At 44.4% G+C, this 21,391-nt stretch overlaps 1 protein-coding gene across 1 annotated transcript; it reads right to left on the reverse strand.

Annotated features, from left to right (window-relative positions):
- Nucleotides 1-21,254, reverse strand: LOC142948379 (poly(rC)-binding protein 4-like). Its single transcript, XM_076090379.1, has 13 exons — nt 21,147-21,254; nt 20,999-21,022; nt 18,516-18,548; nt 16,589-16,705; nt 13,736-13,867; nt 12,108-12,236; nt 10,828-10,902; nt 9,275-9,346; nt 6,980-7,021; nt 6,817-6,892; nt 6,286-6,335; nt 2,412-2,581; nt 1-348 (listed from the first exon to the last, which is right to left on the reverse strand). Exons 1-13 carry the CDS (start codon nt 21,252-21,254, stop codon nt 3-5), a joined length of 1,374 nt encoding a protein of 457 aa, XP_075946494.1. The 3' UTR covers nt 1-2.
- Nucleotides 21,255-21,391: the final 137 nt, after the last annotated feature.

A 21,391-nucleotide genomic window follows, 5' to 3' on the forward strand; every position in this document is an offset into this window, starting at 1 on the left:
CATCAGTAGGGAGCGAACTTCTGTCTCTCTGGCTTTTTGATGCAGTTGGCTGAGGAGATTTTGGCGGTGTAGGCGGCCAGAGTGGTGTGGGAGGGCGCCGCGGTGACGGCCACGGTGGGGCCATGGCCGGACAGAGTCAGAAAGGGGACGGACTTGACCCCCAGCAGGCCGGAGAGGGGCATGGCGCCGTACGGGTTGCCCAGCATGTGAGCCGGGGTCAGGGCGCCCATGGTGGCCATGGTGGGTGCGGGGGAGCCGGCGGGGGAGGCCGGCTGGGCGAAGGCCATGTTGAGGTCGACCGTAGATGCCATGGAGGCGGCCTGGGCCGTGGATTTGGCTGTCTCTAAACTATGAGGGCCGAGGGAGACATGGGGGGAAAGGACAGAGAACGAAGATTAGAGGATTATTCTGTTGCTGCAACACTGGGTGAAGGGTCTGGAATTTTTAAACTCCACGGATTTTACACATCAAAGCAACTAAATATATTACAATTTTGAGGTACTTGTACTTCACTTAAGTATTTCCAGGGAAATATTGCCATTTTTTTAAACTCCACTAGATTTATTTGATTACTTTTCAGATTCAGATCGATGATACAAAACAAAATCAACATATTTTGGGCAAAGATGAGACTTAAGACATCTGCAACGTTAAAGTGATCGATGCATTAATATCCAATAATATAATAAGGATTCTAAAATAAACCATTCTGCATAATGAGTAGGCTGCTTTTACATTTTTACTTAGTTGATGCAAATACTTTTGTACTTTTGGTCTTAAGTATAATTTGAATGGAGTAGGTTTTTAACTGAAACAAAGTTGTTTTTGTGAATATATTTAATTAATACATCTACCTTAATTAATCACTGGATAAACGCTCCGTCCGGCGGGCAAATCAAACGCACCTGTACAGGTGCACGCTGGACGTTGCTAACATGCTAAATGCTAATCAGGGGGACCCTCCAACTGAGGAGATTTTCACCTTCACTTTGCGGCGTGTTTGCACTTTCTGCGCAGCGGGTCAGAACCGGAAGTGTTCGATGTTAACACGAGCAGAGACATGATCGCACCTGGAGCAGATTGAGGAGGACACCGCGGTGCGCGTGCGTTCAGGCAGGTGAGTACGAGCACACGTTTAAAACGATGAGAACAACACAACTCCGTGTTCGTTGTAGCTCGGCTCTCTCCGTGATGCATCGGTGTTTGGGTTTCGCAAAAACTGCGCAGCTTCCTCGTGCGTTTGCAGCAGCTGTGTTGTTTGTTCCTCTGTCTTTAATTGTTGATTCTATAAGAAGCGTTGGCTATTTATTTAATCGATGTGGCTTAATATTGGTTGTTGCACACGCCTTTGTGTCCATAGCTGTTTTTATTTATTGTTTATTTTTTATTGTCTGTGTTTTGTCCTCTTTTCTATATTTAATTGTATAGAAAGTTGAAATAGTTGGTTTGGACAAGAGGGCTCTCTGCCTCATACAGGATGCAGTACAGCCCGGTATTATTTTTTGCATACTGCATATTGCATGACATACTACATATAGAGACATACAAAATATGTTTCTGGCATACTACATCGTATGGTAGTATGGGTACTGGAACACACAGACGGTCTTAAACTATGGTGGTCAGGCTGCTCTCCTCCAGCATTCGTAGCCATACCTAAGAAAAATAGCGCTCTGCTATTCGTTGGTATCACACGAAGAAATGTATGAACGTAATCATGAATAAGTAAGTATAAAGACCTCAAAAGGCCGGCGGGCATGAAGGTGGATGGGTCCAACAAACGGTGATCTTCCATCCAGGAGACGGCGGTTTGTTCTCCAAGTGAAACGAGAAGTCAACGTTGAATTAACTCGTAACTTGTGTAGTTCAGTAACGGCATCTCAGTAGTTATTTCAACCCAAACGACGATCTTTTCCTAAACACAACCAAGTAGTTTTGTTGCATAAACCTAACTAAGTTGTGTCTTGTGAAGATGGAAGTTTATTTTGAAAAGACCGTGCCCTTTGGCTGTGACAGAACATTTTGTGTGTTTGAAAGGATGGGCGACCGATATCCAGTAGAATGTCCTCAAATATAAAACGTTAGTACGAACTGCTTTTATGTGCCCAGACGTTTTCTGTCACCTGTTCTTAAATGATTAAAAGACTTTTCCTCTTGTTGCATTGTTGGAAAAAGATAATTAAGAAAAAGATTCCGGAGCTTTACTGCAAATACTGAATTCCAATAAGAAACGTCGATACCACCAGGCTTTCACCCGTTCCCCCGAGGCCCATTATCCCAGCAGCACAAAGACATGCCTCGTAATCACTCATCGCTCTACGGCGTCACCTTTGACCCTTTTTAGAATCTATGCATTTCTGTCAGGCCTGCACATGAGGTGGATCATTAGACGGCCGTACACCGGGCCTTACCAGGAGGTAATGAGGTACTGCGCCAAGTTGATGCTGACCGGCGTTCCTGTGATGGTGACGTGGCGGTCGCTCGTGCCGTCCAGCTGGCTGCCGATCTTGATCTGGGCTCCGGACACCTGCCTGATCTCGTTGATCTTGGTGCCCTGACGGCCGATGATCGAGCCGATCAGCTGCAAAAAGAACAAGAGGCAGAGACGGTTTCGCTCAGTTTTGACGGAAGGAGAGGGTTCAATAAATCATCTGCTTTTGTTTCTTATTGTTGGTTGAAACTGATCCTGAAGAAAAGGCCAAAACACTGGAACAATAATAATAAAAAAAAAGTATGCGGTGATGTGGGGCAGACTTACAGTAACGCTGACCACTCTGAATATTGCACTTACATTATCTTCAGTGGATTGGTCATCCATCATGCATGTCAAAAGCACTTTTCTCCCCCCCCACCCCGGAGTCTCCCTTAATTGCTACTGCGTGTGCACCGGTAAAAGAGACGAGAGAAGGCACATTTGCCTCTCATTAATCTGAGTGGCTAAAAGGTTATTGATTCCTCAGAGTGGTGATGACTTCCCAAACAAATCACTTCCCAAACACATGCCAGCTAGATGCATCTCCGCACTAATGGAAAACATAATGGGGAAAATAACTCCAGTTCATAACGGTACAGTCCCGTCGGCTCGGAGCGCTCTCCCTCCGCCCCGAGAGTGGATGAGACAATGACACGGGTTTTTATTGCATTTCCAAATACATTATCACTTTTGTTCATGCTTTCATTAGCCAACCTGGACCCTCGGCCTATTAGCGGCAATAGATATTTAACAGAGCCGAAGCTCGGGGGGGTTTGGGGGGTTTGGGGGGGGGGGGGCTGCTATCGGCTCAAGTGCAGGGCGTCGGGACTCAGCGATGGGGGTTATGCTGCCAGATCTATAGTGAGTGAGACAGACGGTGATGAAGTACTTGTAGTATGCGTGTGTGCTGGCAGCTTAACAGCGGCTGACGCATGGGTAGGAAATACACACAAACACACACATGGTGCTGCACTCGCATTCCTATCCTGAGAAGTAAGCAGCCTGTTCCACTGTGTCTGATTTGTCACACGGCGACCTGGTCGCTCCGCCTGGCTATTATTGGCTCAGCAGTTTATTCGGGGCTGGGGGGGGGGGGGGGCACACACACACACACACTGAGAGCTGCCAGCCTAAAGAGCAACTCCAGAGACAATGGCCACTACACACCTCAAATCACAGATAACGTGTCCACTGTCCACTGAGACATACGACTCACCAGAGGACTCTGGCCACCAGCTGTCAATAGACACCAGCTGTCAACAGCTACCCCACCCACCCACCCACCCACCCACCCACACACACACACACACACACACACACACACTTTGGTGTGCATGACCTCAGACAACGACATTCCTCTGTGAACAACCTTTAAAAAAACAAAATGCAAACCAGATCTAAATAAATGACAGAGGAGACACCGCAGGTATGCCTGCTGTGTTGATTATTGTTCACCACCGGTCTTCAACTATAAGTGGCCTACATACTGTTGGGTTCCTGCTGAGGCAGTCATTTGAAAGGACACACACAGGAAGAGGGATAGGATGGCGGAGGGTGCAGCCATTTTTCTTCCGGCTAAATCTTCCTCGCGCAAGAAGTGCAGTGCGTTCTGCTGACTGGGTGTAAGCAGTTTCTCAATGCATCTGTGTGTGTGTGTGCGTGTGCGTGTGTGTGTGTGCGTGTGTGTGTGTGTGTGCACGCACAGAGCAGGATTGTGTGGTTGGCCTGAGGCGGGGGGGCTGAGGAGGCTCAGTCATGGCTATAAGTCCTCTCTTCTGGAACAATGGCTGGAGCTTACAGCTGTCCCTGTCACGTATGGCGCTGGACTCCCTCATTCCTCTGATGCATTGTGCCAGTCTTGGTTAATAAAAAAGCCTTCAGGCATTTGAGAAATGTTGTCGACGGGGCTGTGGCTATATATTCTGTACAGTACAATGAAACCTGCTGGATGAGACCAGGCAAATTAACTTCGTCTGAAACCTTTCCTTTTTTCCAATGCTTGTAGTTGAAGTAGTTTTGAACAGCACATTTGACAGAAGCATTTCAGATCATGAAGTCCAACTTCGTTTAATTCCCAAAGACTCATCATAGATTTTATTAGTGTCGCCAAATACATTAGTAGAATTTCTACCAACATCTTCTACTTAACATTTATATCTGCAGTACGACTTTGAGCCACACGAGGGAGGGGATGTTCTTATTGTTCTGATGATTGGAGCCAACGTACAACATTGAATCAACTGCAAAGTGAAGCCAATGCTTCATGTGTTAAAGCTGCATTCTCTCTAATGGCCATCAGGGGGCGACTCCTCTAAATGTATAGAAGTCTATGAGAAAATGACTCTATACGTCCACCTCTTATATTCAGTCTATGAATCTAATATAAAAGGCTGGTGTGCATTCTGGGTATTTTTACAGACGAGAGAAAATGAAAAGAATGAGATAGTATATGTGACGTATAGGTTTCCAATAACACATTCATAAAACAAAGTTGTGATTCATCAAACGTTAATCTCTTAGAAATGTCTGGTTTACCTGTTCAAGATAATATGAGGTGATGTGGAAATGGCAGTAAAAATGGGCGGGAACATTTATTTACCCACAAATTTGCTCTTCTCATGATTTCTAACTATACGGCCTGTTGTGAAGTGGGACGCAGCGGTTTGTCAATTTTTAAAAAGTGAATCCCCAGAAACACACACACTGGTTTAAGGATAAGACTGGCAATTTTCTATATTTTTCGTATAAGTAATAAATCCCTTGAAAAGACCAAAGAACAGTTAAAACACAGCAGTGAGCTACACTGGGGCACAGCTTCCTGTGCTGTGTTTTATTTAGAGTCACTATCCTGCTGCTGTAAAGACTCCGACGTGTAAAAACCTGCATTTGAAAATGATCCTCAACAAACGCACCATTTACCTTTTAACTTTTGCTTACAACTACAGCGACCAGCTGTTGTTTAACAAATGAACCTACATGTGTGACTCGATTGTAAAGGATTTACGTCCTCGTTAGGAGGTTATGAGCTTGAGGAAGTCATTTGAGAAATGGACCAACACACTGCTTTGTTTTGGTCCTTTTCAGAGGATTTGTTGATGCCGAGATCCTGAACGACGTTTCATTCTGTTTTTTTAAAATGTTTTTACAAGAGCTGCAAATTAGATCATGCATCATAAATTACTTTAAAACGAGAGCTTTGTCTTTCTGTCATTGTCCTAAATGAAATCCAATAAGAAGCGAATCACAATGTGTAGCCAAACCATCCAAACCAAATACTACAGGGATCATCTGAAGGTTAAATGTAGCCCGACTTTATTTTGAAGAGAATCTCTGCGTCGTGATTTCTGCTCAGATTTGGAGAGACGTTTCATCAAACCCCGGCGGAGGCTAAGTGAGGAGGGAGAGGATCCTCGTCTGCTTTCTTATTGGCTGTTTTGACAGCAGACAGCCTCTAAGTAGGTCAGGGAACATGAGAGGACTTACTGAGCACCCATGGGAGCCACTCTAAGACACTGCAACTGCAGCCCCGACAATAATGCGAAAAGGGATCCATATCGGCTCAGAATCCCTGTAACCTTGGGTTAGTCTGAGGTTAGAATAATGAGGATAATTAGGAAGCTGCCGACATGTTTCTCGTCTCTTTTTGAAGCCGCAACCAGACGTCTCCGCAGTCGCAGCTACCGCACGCGAAGTCACCTGCTCCTGTGCATCAGCGCCGAGTTCCTTGTTGTTTTTTCTCGTCGTTCAGATCGGAAGGAGGGGGGGGGGATAAAACAAGAAACCATGAGGAATAAAAAGTTGCTCTTGCTTACATCATTGGGAATAAGCAGCTCCTGAGATGTCTGACAATTGGAGTCCATCCCTGAGAGAGAGAGAGAGAAAAGACGAGCATCGACTGAGCAAAATTGACATATCTGACATTTGAATATTCATTCAACTTCTTTTACTTAGTGAAGCCACACAAACTGTCACTGATATGCCGGGCGGGGGGAGCGGGGGGGGGGGGAGAGCCCTTTGAGCGGGGAACTGCTAGATATAATAAAGCAGTTAATTTCCATTTTAATAGACCGGTGTCTAACACGGCGCTCATTCTTCTCCGTGTCCCAGTCCTCTGACTCTGCGGAACGTATCATTTCGCATAATGGAGAGCTGTAAACCCTCGTCTCCTCCCCCCTCACTGACCTCGAGCACATTACCCGACAGCCAGCTTTTTATTTCTCAGGTCTAAAGGCAGGTTGAAAATCTAGTTACAGACGGAGGAGCGGAGACGGGGAAAACTCTGCAAGCTGCTTAATTTATGGGATTTATCATCCAGAGCAAACGCAGACTGCTGCTCTACATACCAGGCATGATAGTCGAAGCCTGCTGGGCGATGGGACTCAGGCCTTGCTGCATTGACAGCTGATGTAGCTTGGCCATCTGTAAAGAAACAGAAAGCACAACGTAATGCACTAAAACCATAAACTACTCATCTTTATGATATTTCCTGAAATGGTCACGCTGTACCTCTGAGTGTGGAATGCCGTATTGGTTTTGCAAAGCGTAGGCCTGCGAAGAGAGCATCCTGCATTAGGTAAATTACAGCAATAAAACATCACACACAGGCAATACATCTGCAGCCTCTTAATGGAAGTGCTTCACTGTCGATACACGCATGTTTTTTTGTTTTTCAGAAGCAGAGAAATGAGCGTTTGTAGTTCAGCTTAACACACTTCCTGATTTGTCCAGGCTTTGAGATGTATCCCTTTCTGAGAGTTCTGCCACCACACCCCCGCAACAATAAAAGTGAATTGAATTTTCCTTGTGGTTGTCACAACGTTAAAAATGACATCAAATATTCAACAAGAACATCCCTCTCCAAACACGGGTTGAGCCGAATAATCCACAGTGTGAACAGTTCTACGGACTGTTAAGTAGCTCCTGTGAGCTGGACGACCCTGATAAACCTTTACCTCCCCAAACAGTTCCACTTCTTTGGATTGTTTTCTCTTGAAGTACCCTTTCTTTGCTAAACTTGGCTTACATATTTGACAAAGGTGATGAAATGGATAAATTACTTGTTTTTACACTGAATCATTTCCTGTTTTATATGTTCTATTGCCAAATAGAATATATAAAATATGCCAAATATTTTTATTTGCCAAAAAAAGTAATTCACAGAAAAAGAGATGTATATGTTTGTTATCCTACATAGTGACGTTACTGATGTTTTGACTCAAATAGACCACAGAGAAGTTTAACTCCGTTAGACCTCTAGTGCTGCGTTCAATTTCTGAAATTTCAACTGGAACGCCGCCCGAAGTCGGATTTCTGCCACAGAAAAGTCGGACGAACCCCACCAACCCCAACCTCAAAATCCAAGATGGCTGCTTCACGTACAAGCTGTCGTAACATTCTGTTTGTTAGCACTTCTGTCTTAGTTGTGTCTCGTTAAATCAGTTGTGCACATCGTACTGTCAAGCTTCTATCTGTGTTGCTACAGTGCTTCAAAATGTGCAAAACACCGGCATCATGCGTTGTTGTCAACTGGTATTGCTAACAATTGCTAAACTGGCTGGAGTTGAGAGACGGCGTGTACGACCGTAGCCAGTTTACAAGCTACAAATCATGATCAGACGATAGCCAGTGGGTTCCCAGATCACATCTCGGCCAATACGTTCTGCCTCGTTTGCTCTCCACGAGGACCGTCTACCTGCATTCAAACAAAGCCTGCTCCAACGCGATTGGTCAATACTACTCGGACTACAAACCAGACCGCTATCAAAATATTGCCTCGTCTACAGATTCTACCTGTGAATGTGCAGATAGCTGCATTGGGTATCGGTGACAATGGGCCGATCTCAAAACAAATATCTCAAAACCAGGACTAGAACGAGGGGAAATGTTTCCAACTGTAATTTCAGAGACCTGACCCTTTTTTTTTTTTTTTTTTTGATTTGCTAAAATCTTTTAATACTTACAAATATTTTTCTTTCTTTCAAGTTTTTAATCTCTTGTGTTGTAACAAATTATTTGTTCAAACCTGCCTGTTGGCTGCCTCACCCGCCCCACCCACCCATTATCTTAAGCAGACTCCCAAATGTTAAGCCCCCCCCCCCTCTCACTCCACCCATAGATACTTACTTTAACTTAATTTTCTATCTGTCCATCTGTCTATCTATTCTAACTCAATTCTGCCTGACGCCAGCTGTCTGGCTTCTATTACCAGTGCATCTTATATGGTCATAAACGGGAGAGGCCATTACAATGCATTAGAGCTGCTGTTTGTACAGGAGAGCACAAAGAAACACCACAAATTAGCAGCAATTATCTTTCAATTTACAGCACGAGTGATCTAAATCCTGAAGTCTTGATATATCATTACCCACGATTATTTTTCTTTTTCTCAATCTGGGGCTGATTTGTCAGAAGCTGCTGTTTCTGTTTCTTATATAATGAGAGTATCTGCTATTGCTGCCATGGGAGGAATACTCCTGAAGCCGAAATGTTTCTGGTGCAGAGCGAGGCAGGACTAAAAAAAGAGACTGGTGGTGGTGGTGGTGGTGTGTGATGGCATCGAGTTTCAGGAGGGGTTACAGCTCTTCAGACGGGGTAGAACAATAGCTGCAGCTTTAACGCTCAGCTGTTCTTTTAAATGCCTCAGGCCAGATGATGGACTGTGTAAATTTGGACATACCGCACAACCTTCAGATCCTCACAGCCCCCCCGAAAACCCATTCCTGCCCTCTGCAATGCAGCTGAAGAGCAGCTTCTGGAGGTATCTTTTTATATATTTAGAAGAATGGAGATTATTCCAGTTACCTGCTGGAGGTCCAGGCCTCCCTGGGTGACGGAGTACAGAGGGTGGGGTGCAAAGTCGGACGCCTCGTACACCTGCAAACACACGAGGGAAGCACAAAAAGGGAAAAATGTGCAGCTCATTACTGAAATATCTTCATGTTTATGAAGTCCAGACACTCATTATTTTGTGATGTTTACTGAGTTTAAATGTGTTCTTACCAGCTAGAACCCTCCATGTAAAAAAAATAATGAATAAAAACTTCCAATTTCATTTCCCCCCTGCTCTTTCACTACAGATCAAATTTGGTCTGCGGTGGGCTCTTGAGGCTGCATTTCTGACACTTCAACACACCTAACAGGCTTATGGGCCATGACTCATCCGCAGTCCCTTTCCCCATTCCACTTTATTTTCTCCCCTGACCAATTATACAAACATCCCTTATCGCTGTGCTGCCTTCATTAAAAGCCATCTCCCAGTGACCAGGACCTCACTGCGGGTTTAATTTGATAGCTTATTATGGGTAATATCAAATACACAAAGCCATTCCGTAAATTGACCAGAGTCTGAGGCAGCGCAAACGGCGTCAGAACTGCTGACAGCTATGCAGAATATCTGACTGCTGCTGCATTCGGAGGAGACAGCAGGCCTCCAGTCTCGCTTGCTAATCTTGCGACTTGCTCCGTGGGAGGGAGGGAGGATATCTGTCCCTTCTCCAACAGCAGCGTCTCAAACCACTCATTCCCCCACCCACTACCTGGTTGACATTTGTAGAGTGAAATGTCTTTCAACTTTGATTTGTAACCGTGTGGCAATCTCCGGTTATGAAGAGTGAAGCCAATGAGGAAGTATCTTAAAGCTGCATTCTCTCTAGTGTCCACCAGGGGGTGACTCCTCTGGTTGTATAGAAGTCTATGAGAAAATGACTCTACTTCTCTCTTGATTTATTACCTCAGTAAACATTGTAAACATGAGTTTATGGTCTCAATCTCTAGTTTCAAGTCTTCTTCAATACAGCATGATGTTCATTTAGTACATTATGGTCCATTTAGAGTCAAACAGACCATAAAGCAGGGGATGCTTTAGGGCGGGGCTACACGGTGATTGACAGGTCTCTACCAGAGGCGTATTCTCTGCGTTATTCCTCAGCATTCCAAATAAAATCAATTCCTATCACTGATTTAAAGAAGAAAAAAAAAAAAAAAAAAAGATGGCAACGACCAAAATGCCAAACTCGAGGCTTCAAAGCAGCAGTCCACAAACCAGTGGGTGACGTCACGACGACTACGTCCACTACTTATATACAGTCTGTAGTAGGGATGGACAACTTCTATCTCCAACACCACAAAGACGTTTCTTTTATTTCAGCACAACTAACACTAACAACTAGCCGTTGAGAAGACGTTTTTGTCTTAAAAATGTAGGACTTCCAAATTCTTGGAATATTACCCCCTTCTCCTGCTCTGTAATGATTTCTTTTTTTAACCTCAAATTGCCCAAATACGCCGGCATAGAGAACCGCGGTTCCAGTCCATCATAGATAATCCTCCCAACATGTGTGGTCAAAATCTCTCACCTGGTTCCCTGCGATGAGGAGGGCAGCTGGTGAGGGGCTCGGTCGGTAGGGGATGGTAGCGCCCTTCGGGGGAGACTGAGTAGTCAAAAACAAGACGAGAGGCTTAAAAAACAACATCTTCATCATAAATCTCATGGACGTGAACAAACTCTCACATCCACTCCGAAATGACAACAGCACTTCTGTCAAACAGCGAGACACTAAGTGCAAATGGTGCACAACTCTTTGGTACATTAAGATACAATAACACTTAATGATGAACTAAACTGCTAATGACACTGACATTATTCCCTTCCTTGTTTTCCTTTTGATAATATTAGTCATTCATTGAATTATTGAAGCAGTGCAGCGAGAGCTCTTTGTTGATAATGGCTCTGAGCTTTAGTTTGCTTCGGAGCTGCAGTTGTTTTCCCTCTGGATAAATCAAGCATCCACGGACGAGGAGACATTTGAAGATAAAATTCTTCAAACGCCAATGAGAAAAGGAGATTATCCAGAGTACATGACACGGTATATCTTATCGAGTCACTGCAATGTTGCCGATACAGTTTCAGCTTTCGGAATGTGGAGCATCTTTTCTGCGGGAGCAGTCACAGCAAATTCCTTGTATAACTTTGCATAATTTAAATCTCGGAGCCAAAAGCGAGAAGCCGCTGGTACAGAATCCTAATGAAACTCGCAAGCCTTTGAAGAAAGCCCTGGAAAACTGGATCAAACTAGCAATTAGTCAGTCAGGTCCAGCTGCAGCGCTAAAACAAAAAGGACTTGTGCACTTCCACGAACACACAGGGAGAAACTGTGCTTGGGGTTGTTTTCTTTTTTTTGTCTGTCTCTCTCATCTCATCTCCTCGATTTTCTCAAGAGAGCCGTTGTCTAAAGGTGGACGGATTTTGCTGCAGGCCAGTTTGTTTCCTGTAAGCATCTCAGTGTCCTCTCCAACAACACTGAGCTCCGACCTGAGAGCAGCACCTTACTTTTGTCTCGCCCCGGCAGTTCAAACCGTTCAAAACAGGGAAATAGCTGCACACTTCCTCCATGTTTCCTAAGTTAGATGAAGATAATGCTACCGACACACAGTTTCATAACACAAGAAGGCCAACGCAGCATACTCAAAATGCATTAACTTCTTCTGCAGCGGAATAGACAAAAAACTGCAGACTAGTGAAATTAAAACATGCACGTCAACAGCAATAATTCTCTTCATGCAGCTGCAGCTGCAGAGCTCCGACAACGTGTCAGCTGTAGGTATGGAGTGAAGAGAGGAATCGTGCTCTTCCTACCTCCAGGATTACTGTGCAGATGAGCCTGACACACTGGATTACAGACTCCTGATTCCCAGATATCGTCACCCCTCGCTCAGTGGAGTTGGGCAGCAAATCCCCCGCCACCTGTATCTGAGCTCCGGTGCTCTGCAAAATGATAGGGGTTTTAAAGAGAAACAGATTAGTTTGATTCCAGAGATAAGACGAGTCGTTATTACTCTCCTATCCGTGCCTCCCTGATGGCTTTGCTGACCTTATGTTTTTAAACCGATACTGACGGGAGATCCGACCGTGCTGTGGTGTGTTTAACGTCGAGCCGTGACAGGTTAGAGATAAATGAAAAGTCACCCATGGTCAGCAGACGTATCTTTTCCCAATTCTAGCTGATATATTCCCAATAAAGCACGACTGCAGGAGAGGAGGACTGCTTTTAAAGATGTATGCTGAGTTTTTTTGGACGCCATTGTTGAACAACACGCATCTCAAAATGCTTCTGTGAGTAAGCGTGTGTCCTGTGGCAACCAAACAAGACAAAACAAATCTGTAACCGAAACCAATTTGGGCGATAAACACGGCTCGAAAATCCGTCTAACCGCAGAAAAATCAGCTGGATGGCGTTTGTCGGCGAAGGTAAAATTAGAGCAACTCTATTTGTAGATCGGTACAGAGCTAAAGTTACAGTGTCAATCGTCTCTGGCAACAGATGCGACGCCTTTTAATCCTATTGTTTCAACTGGGACTAAATGTAGTCGGGAGTTTTTCCCCTTTCAAAGTTGCTGAGTCAATGCTGAGTCATAATGTTTGTTGGGTTAAGTGATCTATCCGGACAGCATTGTCTCACTAATTTCCTGCCTTAATGGCCTATATCCATTATTGTTCTGGTGCCAACCTACATGTAAGTGCAGATACCATCACTTTGGTCCAGACGGAAATATCGCCGCAACTATTAGATGGATTGACATGAAAATCTGTTAAGTCACGGTGCCCAGAGGATGAACCCTAATGACTTTGGTGATCCCCTGATTTTTCCGCTAGCAGCCTTTTCAGGTCAAAAATGTAACTTGTGCAACGCTTGATCATCAAATACCTACAAAACTAATGACATTCCCATCAGCCTCAGCTGTTTTTTGCAGCTGCAAGTGTAGCCTCACAGATCTGCTTGCATTGTTAAAGAAACTTTGTCTTGTTATTTACGACTTACTAATACGGCCAGAACATCTTAACATATATATATATATTATTATTATTTTTTTTTTTTTTAATGTTAATTCTTCTTTTTGTCATGTTACTCATCTGAAGCTCTATTTGTATTCTAGCGTTATTACTTTATACCATTCTGTTGCTGTAGATGAATGTGATCACCACCTTTCTAACTGAATTATACTGCGATACTGATTAAGAGCATACCTAAAATGTATCGGTGTAAACAGGAGGACTTACATTAATGTGGCACAAAACGCAGCAGGGGAAAAACAAAACAACAAACAACAGCAGAATTGCGGAAAATGAAATATCTCTCCCTTCCAGCTGCAGTTAATTTCCCCTCGTCTCCAGAAGCAGATTTGTTCTCTTCATATTTCAGTGTTCGGCCAGTCCGTGCAGCAAGGGCGGGGAGGATGGGGTGGATTTGTGTTCTGGCTGCTCACCTCTCTGATCTCCTTTATCTTGGCCCCTCCCTTCCCGATGAGAGAGCCACACTGGCTGGCAGGGATGACCAGCCGCAGGGTGACCGGTGGCTTGGAGCTGATGGTGCCGTTGGCCACCAGGGCATTCAGGTCCTGGAGGGAGATGAAAAAAAATGTGGTGAGAGTCGGCAGGAATGAAAGAAAGAGAGGAGGGAGAGAGAGAGAGAGAGAGAGAGAGAGAGAGTCCCCGTGGGAATGATCAGACAGCAGGGGTCAAGGTGGAAATGGGGAGAGAAAAAAAAGCCACTGGAGGGTTTTATCTCCATTAGGACTGAAGAGGCTTTGAATTTGAAACCACTTCACTTTATCGGCCACTTTAGGATTCATATTCATATAAGCACACTTTACATTTGTATCCATAGTCCTTACTCATTAAGTTACTTTGCTGAGTGTTTTGAATACTGGGAATCAAACAGTAGAACATTTGTGAAATTTAAATCTCCCCAATTATACCATGTGCACTTATACCTCAAAATGCAAAACTATGAAGAGCAAAGCAGTGGCTGAGTTGGGACAAACCAATCCCAAAGTAGCCATTCTACCACATCAACCATAAACTCTATTATATATGTGTATATATATTCAATATGTATATAAGAAGTGGACGTAGTCGTTGTGACGTCATCCATTGGTTGGTGGACAGCTTCTTTGAAGCCTCGAGTTCAGCGTTTTTGCCGTCGCCATCTTGGTTTTTTGCAACCAGTGAACAGAAGCGACCATATTTAGACTATATGGAAGAGTGATGTAGAGATGCTGTATATATCTCTGGTAGAAACCTGTCAATCACAGTAGCCCCGCCCTAAAGCATACCCTGCTTTATGGTCGATGTTTTTACTGAGCAGGAAGCAAACATCCCGTGTCTGCTCTCCTGTGGGTGGAGATTGAGCTTTTAATGAATGAGCAGCGTGTCTCTGCCAGCCTTTTGAAATGTAAATACGCTGCGCTGTCCCTCTTCCCATCAGAGTTCAACCCACGACAAAACCGCGTGACAGAAGGCAAAGCCCGCTGCTTGCTTTTAGTGCGACTTAAGAAGGGACAGCGTGGCACGCGTCACCTTTACGGAGCTTTTCCAACGACTGTGAACGCCACGTTTGAAAAGCATCCTGTGACGCGGCTCTCGCGCCTCTCTGCTCCGCGTCTATATTTAGGGAGGCGGATCAGGCTCTCTGACGTCTCGTCTCATTAGAAGAGCGGCTCGTCTGCACAATCAGGCTCTGGGCTTCATTTTCCTGATTTGATCTAAACATACGAGTCTTAACAACTGTGAACGTTCCCATACTTCTCTGTGACAGTGAATTTGAAAAAAAACCTCAAAGCGAATAAGAGGAAATAAGACGGCGCGTTACACGAGCACTGCTCACACAAAGAGTTGCTGTAATCCTCATATTGTGTTGTTTGTGGGATACGGACTCCCAGCGCAGACGCATTATGTGGCTTTGCGTGCATGCTGCGCCTCGACACCTGGGAACAAAATACAAGTACGATACCGTAGAATGTGTTGTGCTATTAGAGCATTCCTCTCAGGTTATCACAGCGCCTCATTTGCATGAATGTTTTCTGCACTCTCGCGGCTACAGTCGGTGACAACTTCCTCCATTAAAACACAGACGGAAGCTCACACGAGCGATGAACTGTCAAATGAAAGAACTCGTGTGACTATATTGAGACAGTCTGATACTCCAACAAAAAGCAGATTATTCCCCTTTTTGTTTTTAATTAAATGTGTCGCGCGTACAATAACTCAGCTGCGGTGGAAGCGGCGCGCGGTGTGGGTCAGCCGACGCGTTGCCTTGGAAACTCAAATAGTTTGAGGGGTTGGGAACAGAGGTGGGTGCGAAAGAGCTTCTAATGAATGCTGCACTGTGCTGCCAGCCAGCGCGTGTGTGTGCTGAGCGCAGAGTCTCACTGTGATGCTAAATGTGAGAGAAGACGGCATTCCAACACGTTCATTAAGGCAGTGATGGACAGACACCGCGGGGGGCTAATAGCAGGAGGAACCTGCCATCCACAACTCATTATAGATGATGTCGAGGTTTATAAATCCTTCTAATTTACAGGTACAAATTAGCATGATTTGTACTTTTTGTATGAGAGGACTGAACATATGTTGTTTTTATATGACGTGGCCCTGACAAATCTATTCAGTCTGGCTTTTATGTAGTGTTTTATCATTTTTGTATTATTATGCCATATTATTACGCCTGGTTTGATAGTGTTTTTAGTAGGTACACATATTTATTTCTTATTTTATGTTGCTTTATTTCACTGTTTTACCATGATACATTTATTTTTCTTAACTTTATTTGGTGTGCATTAGTCTCTTCACCTTCTCTCTTTTCTTCGTATAGTTAATCATTTGTAAAGCACTTTGAATTGCATTTAATTTGATTAAAAGGTGCTTTATGAATAACACTTGATTGATTGATGGGTGGATGCCCCAACAAACGGCTATGTAATCTAACAAGTACATCATTTTCTATCAAAAAAGTCAAAAATGGTTTTACAACAAACCACTTACACCAAATCTTCATCTGCAGTGTGATCGTGTCTGAAAGCTAACATTTTGCCCTCCGTCTCTTCACTTTAGAATATAATCGATAGCGATAAAAGCACATAACCGGTAATGTTGAGAGCTCAGGAAATGCTTTCTTGTAAGTTGTAAAATCGTTTTTGGGGTTTTTTTGGCTCCACAAAGGCGTCTGAAAGCTTGCCACATATGACGTCGCACCCGGATTGTTTTCCTCTGTTTATGGGACATGACGACATGAGCTGATTTCACTGGTAATGAGTGGCGCGCAGCACAGTTACAGCTACCTCCTCCAGTTTGTACGTGATCATGGTGAAGGCTCTGAAGACGCAGTCTGTGGAGCCGGTGATGGTGATGATCCTCTCCGGACAGGAGCCCTCTGAGATGTTGACCCGGGCGCTGCTCTGTGGGGACAGAGGTCAGTTAAAGGTCAACATTAACACAAGAGTTTGATGTTTTTTTTTGGTGCAAAATACACTTATTTGCTTTCTTGCAGAGAGTTGGATGAGAAGATCGATATCACTCTTTGTCCTTTTTAAATATGACGCTATTGTACAGCCAGCAGCTTGTTAGATTAGCTTAGCATAATGACTGGAATCACGGGGCAAACAGCTAGCCTGGTTCTGTCCAAATGTAGTGAAATCCACCTCCCAGCACCCTTCATAAAACCACAACTGGTTGTTTTACAACATACTAACTGGGAGGGAAACAGCAACATCCAAAGGTAAAACAAAAAATCCACCTACCATCACCTCTAAAGCTCATGAATTAACACCTTATATTTCATGTTTCATCTTTATAAAACACAGAATGTAAAAACGACTGGAGGTGTTGGTAGGCAGATTTTTACTCGGCTTTCGACATAGCCAGGCTAGCTGTTGCCCCCGTCTTTCGGTCTTTATGCTAAGCTAAGCTAACTGCAGTGTTGCAGTCAAGACCACTTAAACTTTGAGGTGTTGAGACCAAGTTAAGTCCCGCCCTGCATGACACACAGTATTCGATTGGAGCATTCAAACCAGAGTCACTCCTCAAACTGATCTGAAAGATCCACATTTTGCGTCGCTGAGGACTTTGCGTTTTTAAAGGAGCGCCTCAAGCTGAAAAAAATTCAACTCTGAGCAGATAAGCGCCCGACGTCATTAGTGTTTCCTTCTCAATGTGGTGACTTTTGCTGGATAGATCTACTGTATATGACTTTACCAGCCATAGCAACTGTGATCTGAACAGAACACCGCAGGAGGTAAAGTAGTAGTTGTTTTTCATTAATCTACACTCTATAATACTCTATAAATATTATGTACCATAGCGTACAGCTCATCGTTCGTGTGAAGCAGTACAGCCAGCACACCCGAGGGAGGGAGGGTGAGGAGAAACCGAGAGCACATCTCTGTATCTCAGACTGACAATGTAATAGTTTCGTCTCGGGGCGTTTGGCATCGGATGACAAATCTCCTGCCCTCCTCTCCCGTGTCCTTGAGTCGAAGTCACGTGATCAGCGGACGGACGGCGCTCTGGAGCCGGGGCAACGTTTTCTCCAGTCACTCCAGTGAGTCATGCTCCCACTGTGACTGGAAGGTCCTGACAGCAAGAGGCTCGTGCAGTGGGGAAGTAACAAAAGGCCAAAACTGGCTCCTGGATGAATGGTGACTGACTACCATGAGTGAGTGGTTCATCCAGCAGCTCTGCAGGGCTGCATTGTCCCACGACCTCGCTGTTCCTCCGTTTATCCATAAAAGTACAACGTAAAACCTCAGCAGCCGGCGAAAGAGTCAATACAAAGAGTTAACCAAGCGGCATTAGTTTGGTTGCACCCTTGAGATTTAAAGAAAAGAAGAGGTAACGCAGGAGCACACAGAGAAGAATGAAGTTGTTTTCAAGCAGGAAAAGAAGGATTTGGTGGGAGAGCAGCAAGAAGAGGGGAAGTGAATGAGGATTTAAATTGAAAAGGTGCCGTTATTGCCCAAAAGGCATTTCGGACAATGTCCGAGCTCTGTGTTTATTATTAATGCATTCTGAAAGGAGGCCCTCTGAGATAGAATTATGTTTTCTCTTGACATGAACCGGCTTGTGGTCAAAGAGATGTGGTCGTTCCTTGTCTTGTGTCAAGTTTTACTGACAGCTATAGTCACACACAAAAAAACACAAAATCAAACAGCACAAAGCATCACTGATGAAGATGATGAAAAGTCAAAATCGTGGACACAGTAGGCCTACCTCTTCTCGTATTCGTTTCACCGTCTCTCCTTTCTGTGAAAGAGAAGTTGAAGGACAGCTTTAAACAGAATCACATGTGCTCTGTCTGAGACATCACGGCGTCCTCGACCGCTTAAGTGAAACCGGCTATGTCGAACCACGAAAGTCTGATTGGAATTTAGCGGAGCAAATTGCAGCTCGGGTTTCAAATGCGCGACGCATCGCAGCGGCGTCCCCCGCACTGCTGTCTCAGAGAACAATCAGACACATCGGGACGTACACCTGCTGTATGGCTGCATATGCAGTGTGTGTGTGTGTGTGTGAGGACCTCCTGCTGGGGACAAAAACATTTTGTCGGACTTGTGTCACGCCGCAGCCCATCCTCTGCTGGTTTATAAGATCCCCCCCTCTCCCCCCTCCCCCCTCCTCCATTTCCTTTTTGGCTTAAGTCCATCCAAGCTGTCACAGCTCTGTTCACACCTTCGTGTGCATCCACTGACGATCAAAAGCTGTATCATCTCGCTCACTGGGCTTCACTCTGTTTCATGTTTTATTGCAGGAAGGCGTATTCTATGTGGCGCATTGTGATTCTGGCGTCGGCCTTCTATCGATGAGATAAACATGAGAGGTTTGGCAAAGAGACGGAGTGGCGAGTCATTAGTCCGAGTACTGCAGATCAAGTGCCTCTCTCTGTCGAGCTGCACGGTGTGTGTGTGTGTGTGTGTGTGTGTGTGTCGAGCTCGTCTCTCTTCCCGTTCCCTTATTTTCTTTTACATATTTTAATTTCTGCAACACACTGCGGCATCCACGGTGACTTCTTTCCCAGCACTCTTTATTTTCTGCATTTGTTTTCCTCGTCTTCCATCGGTGTCTTTGGTGTTGTATTACGAAGGGCGCGCTAGCTGGAGCTACTGGTGCAGCGCAGAGGAGCCAGGCCCGTCCTAACAGACACTTTAAGTGCCCACAAGGGGCCGACGGTAATATGTCTTTGGTGCTCGGTGTCAGCAGGAGGCTTGCAGTCGATGCACTGATGCTTTTGTTTGATGGATTCTTTGGGGGAGAGCTATATGGGTGCGGCTGGTGGCGGCGGCGGGTTTGGTTTAATGCAATTACATTTCGGATGGGACATTCTAAAAACAAGAATTTTCTTTGTTAGAAGGAAAATATTCCGCAAAGACTGATTATGAATCCACAGAAAAGGCATCAATAAGGTATATGGCTGAGACCAGTGATCGACAACTGGTGGCCAATCAGGCGATCAGATGTATAGCTCATCATGAATCACACATTTGCCTCAAAGGATGTTATACAACATCTTCTGTGCTTGGACCCTCGCATTGGAAAAGGACAAACTCTCCAAAAAACGAGGAAAAAATAAAGAACTGAGGAGGGATTCCTCTCCCACGACTATGAATGAATTCAGAAAATGTGTGGATATCTTTTTTTTAATCCCTATATTGAAGCAAACCTTAAAACAATTGGGAATACATTGTTTAGCAATGATTTAGCAACCCCAAATCTATGACATGATATCCGCGGTCACTAAAGACGTTATAAATCTGTCAGCTTATTATTAGCGAGTAGACACAACCCGATGCAGGAGTCGGGCCCACTGGACTCACAAAGCTGTGCTTGCGTCGCTGGTTGTTCACTGAATAGCAGCCGGCAGGTGTAGCTGAAACAAATTCCCATCTTTTCTGAATGTAATGTGGGTTGTGCTGTATCTAAAGTCTTCTGTAAAGGTGACGCCTTTTGCATTCCACTGCAAACGAGGCATAAAGGTTGACTGAAAGTTGGCGAGATGAATGCACATTTATCAGGTCATTCTTCACTAAAGCTGCGAGTTTCCACATCAACTTTTCTCTTCATGATCTTTGAGAGTGACTTTACCTAAACCTGATCTGACAAGTTAAACACTCTGTTCTTCCTGTGAGCGTTCTCCACCAATCAGGACACTTATTGATCGTCAAAACTGGACTAATCTGTTGTTTTTCGTCTAAGTTTTTTTAATGCTTTTTTGACAAGAAACCTATGAACACATCTCTAGTAAACAACATTTAAAGTGGCTCTTTCGTGTGATTCTTTTTGGAGTAAGTCCGTTTGAAGATCTGGAATTTGTTTAGTTGAGGACAGCCCTCCCTCCTTGCCGGATGTCTGAGTGCAGTTAAGTATGTTTATCATTGTGGAGTTACCATGTTGTTAGGAGATACACTGAAATAGGCAAATGAAAATATATTAATTCGGTAAGAAAATGAAAATATCAAACAATAATAGGCTAATTAAACCTACTATTTTTTTGAAAGTCCGACCCTCAGAGTTTCCGCAAACATATTCTGTCCCTTGAACAAATGTAGTTGATGCCCCCTGGCTTAGATCAATAGAAAATAAATCTACATTTACATTAGATTCGTCCCAATCAGTCAAAAACATCTGCCAAATGATTAATACCTTCATACATATATGTAGTATTTTGTGTAGAATCATTTTAAAAAGGTAATTCTCACCTTTCCTATGATGCTGCCAACCTCCTAGAATACAAAGAGAAGAAGGTAATTACATACTAAATACATTTATGAGACGCTGACCAATCTTATGCTCAAGAAAGCCCCATTAACTTCTTCCGTCATTCGTACACAGCGTGAGCTCGTATACCTTTCCATGCATGAGCAGTCGTAGTGTGAGAGTCACTCCCAAGCCCCCGTCTGCAAAGTCCTGCTCACAGTTCATGGTGATGTGGGAGTGGCTCGCAGGGAGACGCATGAACAAGGCTCATCCGCTGGTCACACAGTCAAACGAGGGCCAGCGCTCGTTCTCCGGCTCTCCGAGGTCCTTCACTGCCGCTCTGAGAGAGAAAAAGAACGACGCAAAGTCAAATTGTCGGTCGTTTGCCAAAGAAA

This window comes from Anarhichas minor, unplaced genomic scaffold (genome assembly GCF_050575085.1).
Source record: "Anarhichas minor isolate MPS153535 unplaced genomic scaffold, ASM5057508v1 ptg000003l, whole genome shotgun sequence".
NCBI classification, from domain to species: Eukaryota; Metazoa; Chordata; class Actinopteri; order Perciformes; family Anarhichadidae; genus Anarhichas; species Anarhichas minor.

What these genes read in the sequence shown, in the direction of transcription:
- LOC142948379 (XM_076090379.1), bottom strand. Translation starts at nt 21,254, where the DNA reads ATGCGTCTCCCTGCGAGCCACTCCCACATCACCATGAACTGTGAGCAG. An exon ending in TCCTCATCGCAGGGAACCAG is followed by an intron (nt 9,347 to 10,827) that starts GTGAGAGATTTT and finishes GTGTGTTTGCAG; the next exon opens with GTGTACGAGGCGTCCGACTT. An exon ending in GGCTTCGACTATCATGCCTG is followed by an intron (nt 6,336 to 6,816) that starts GTATGTAGAGCA and finishes TCTCTCTCTCAG; the next exon opens with GGATGGACTCCAATTGTCAG.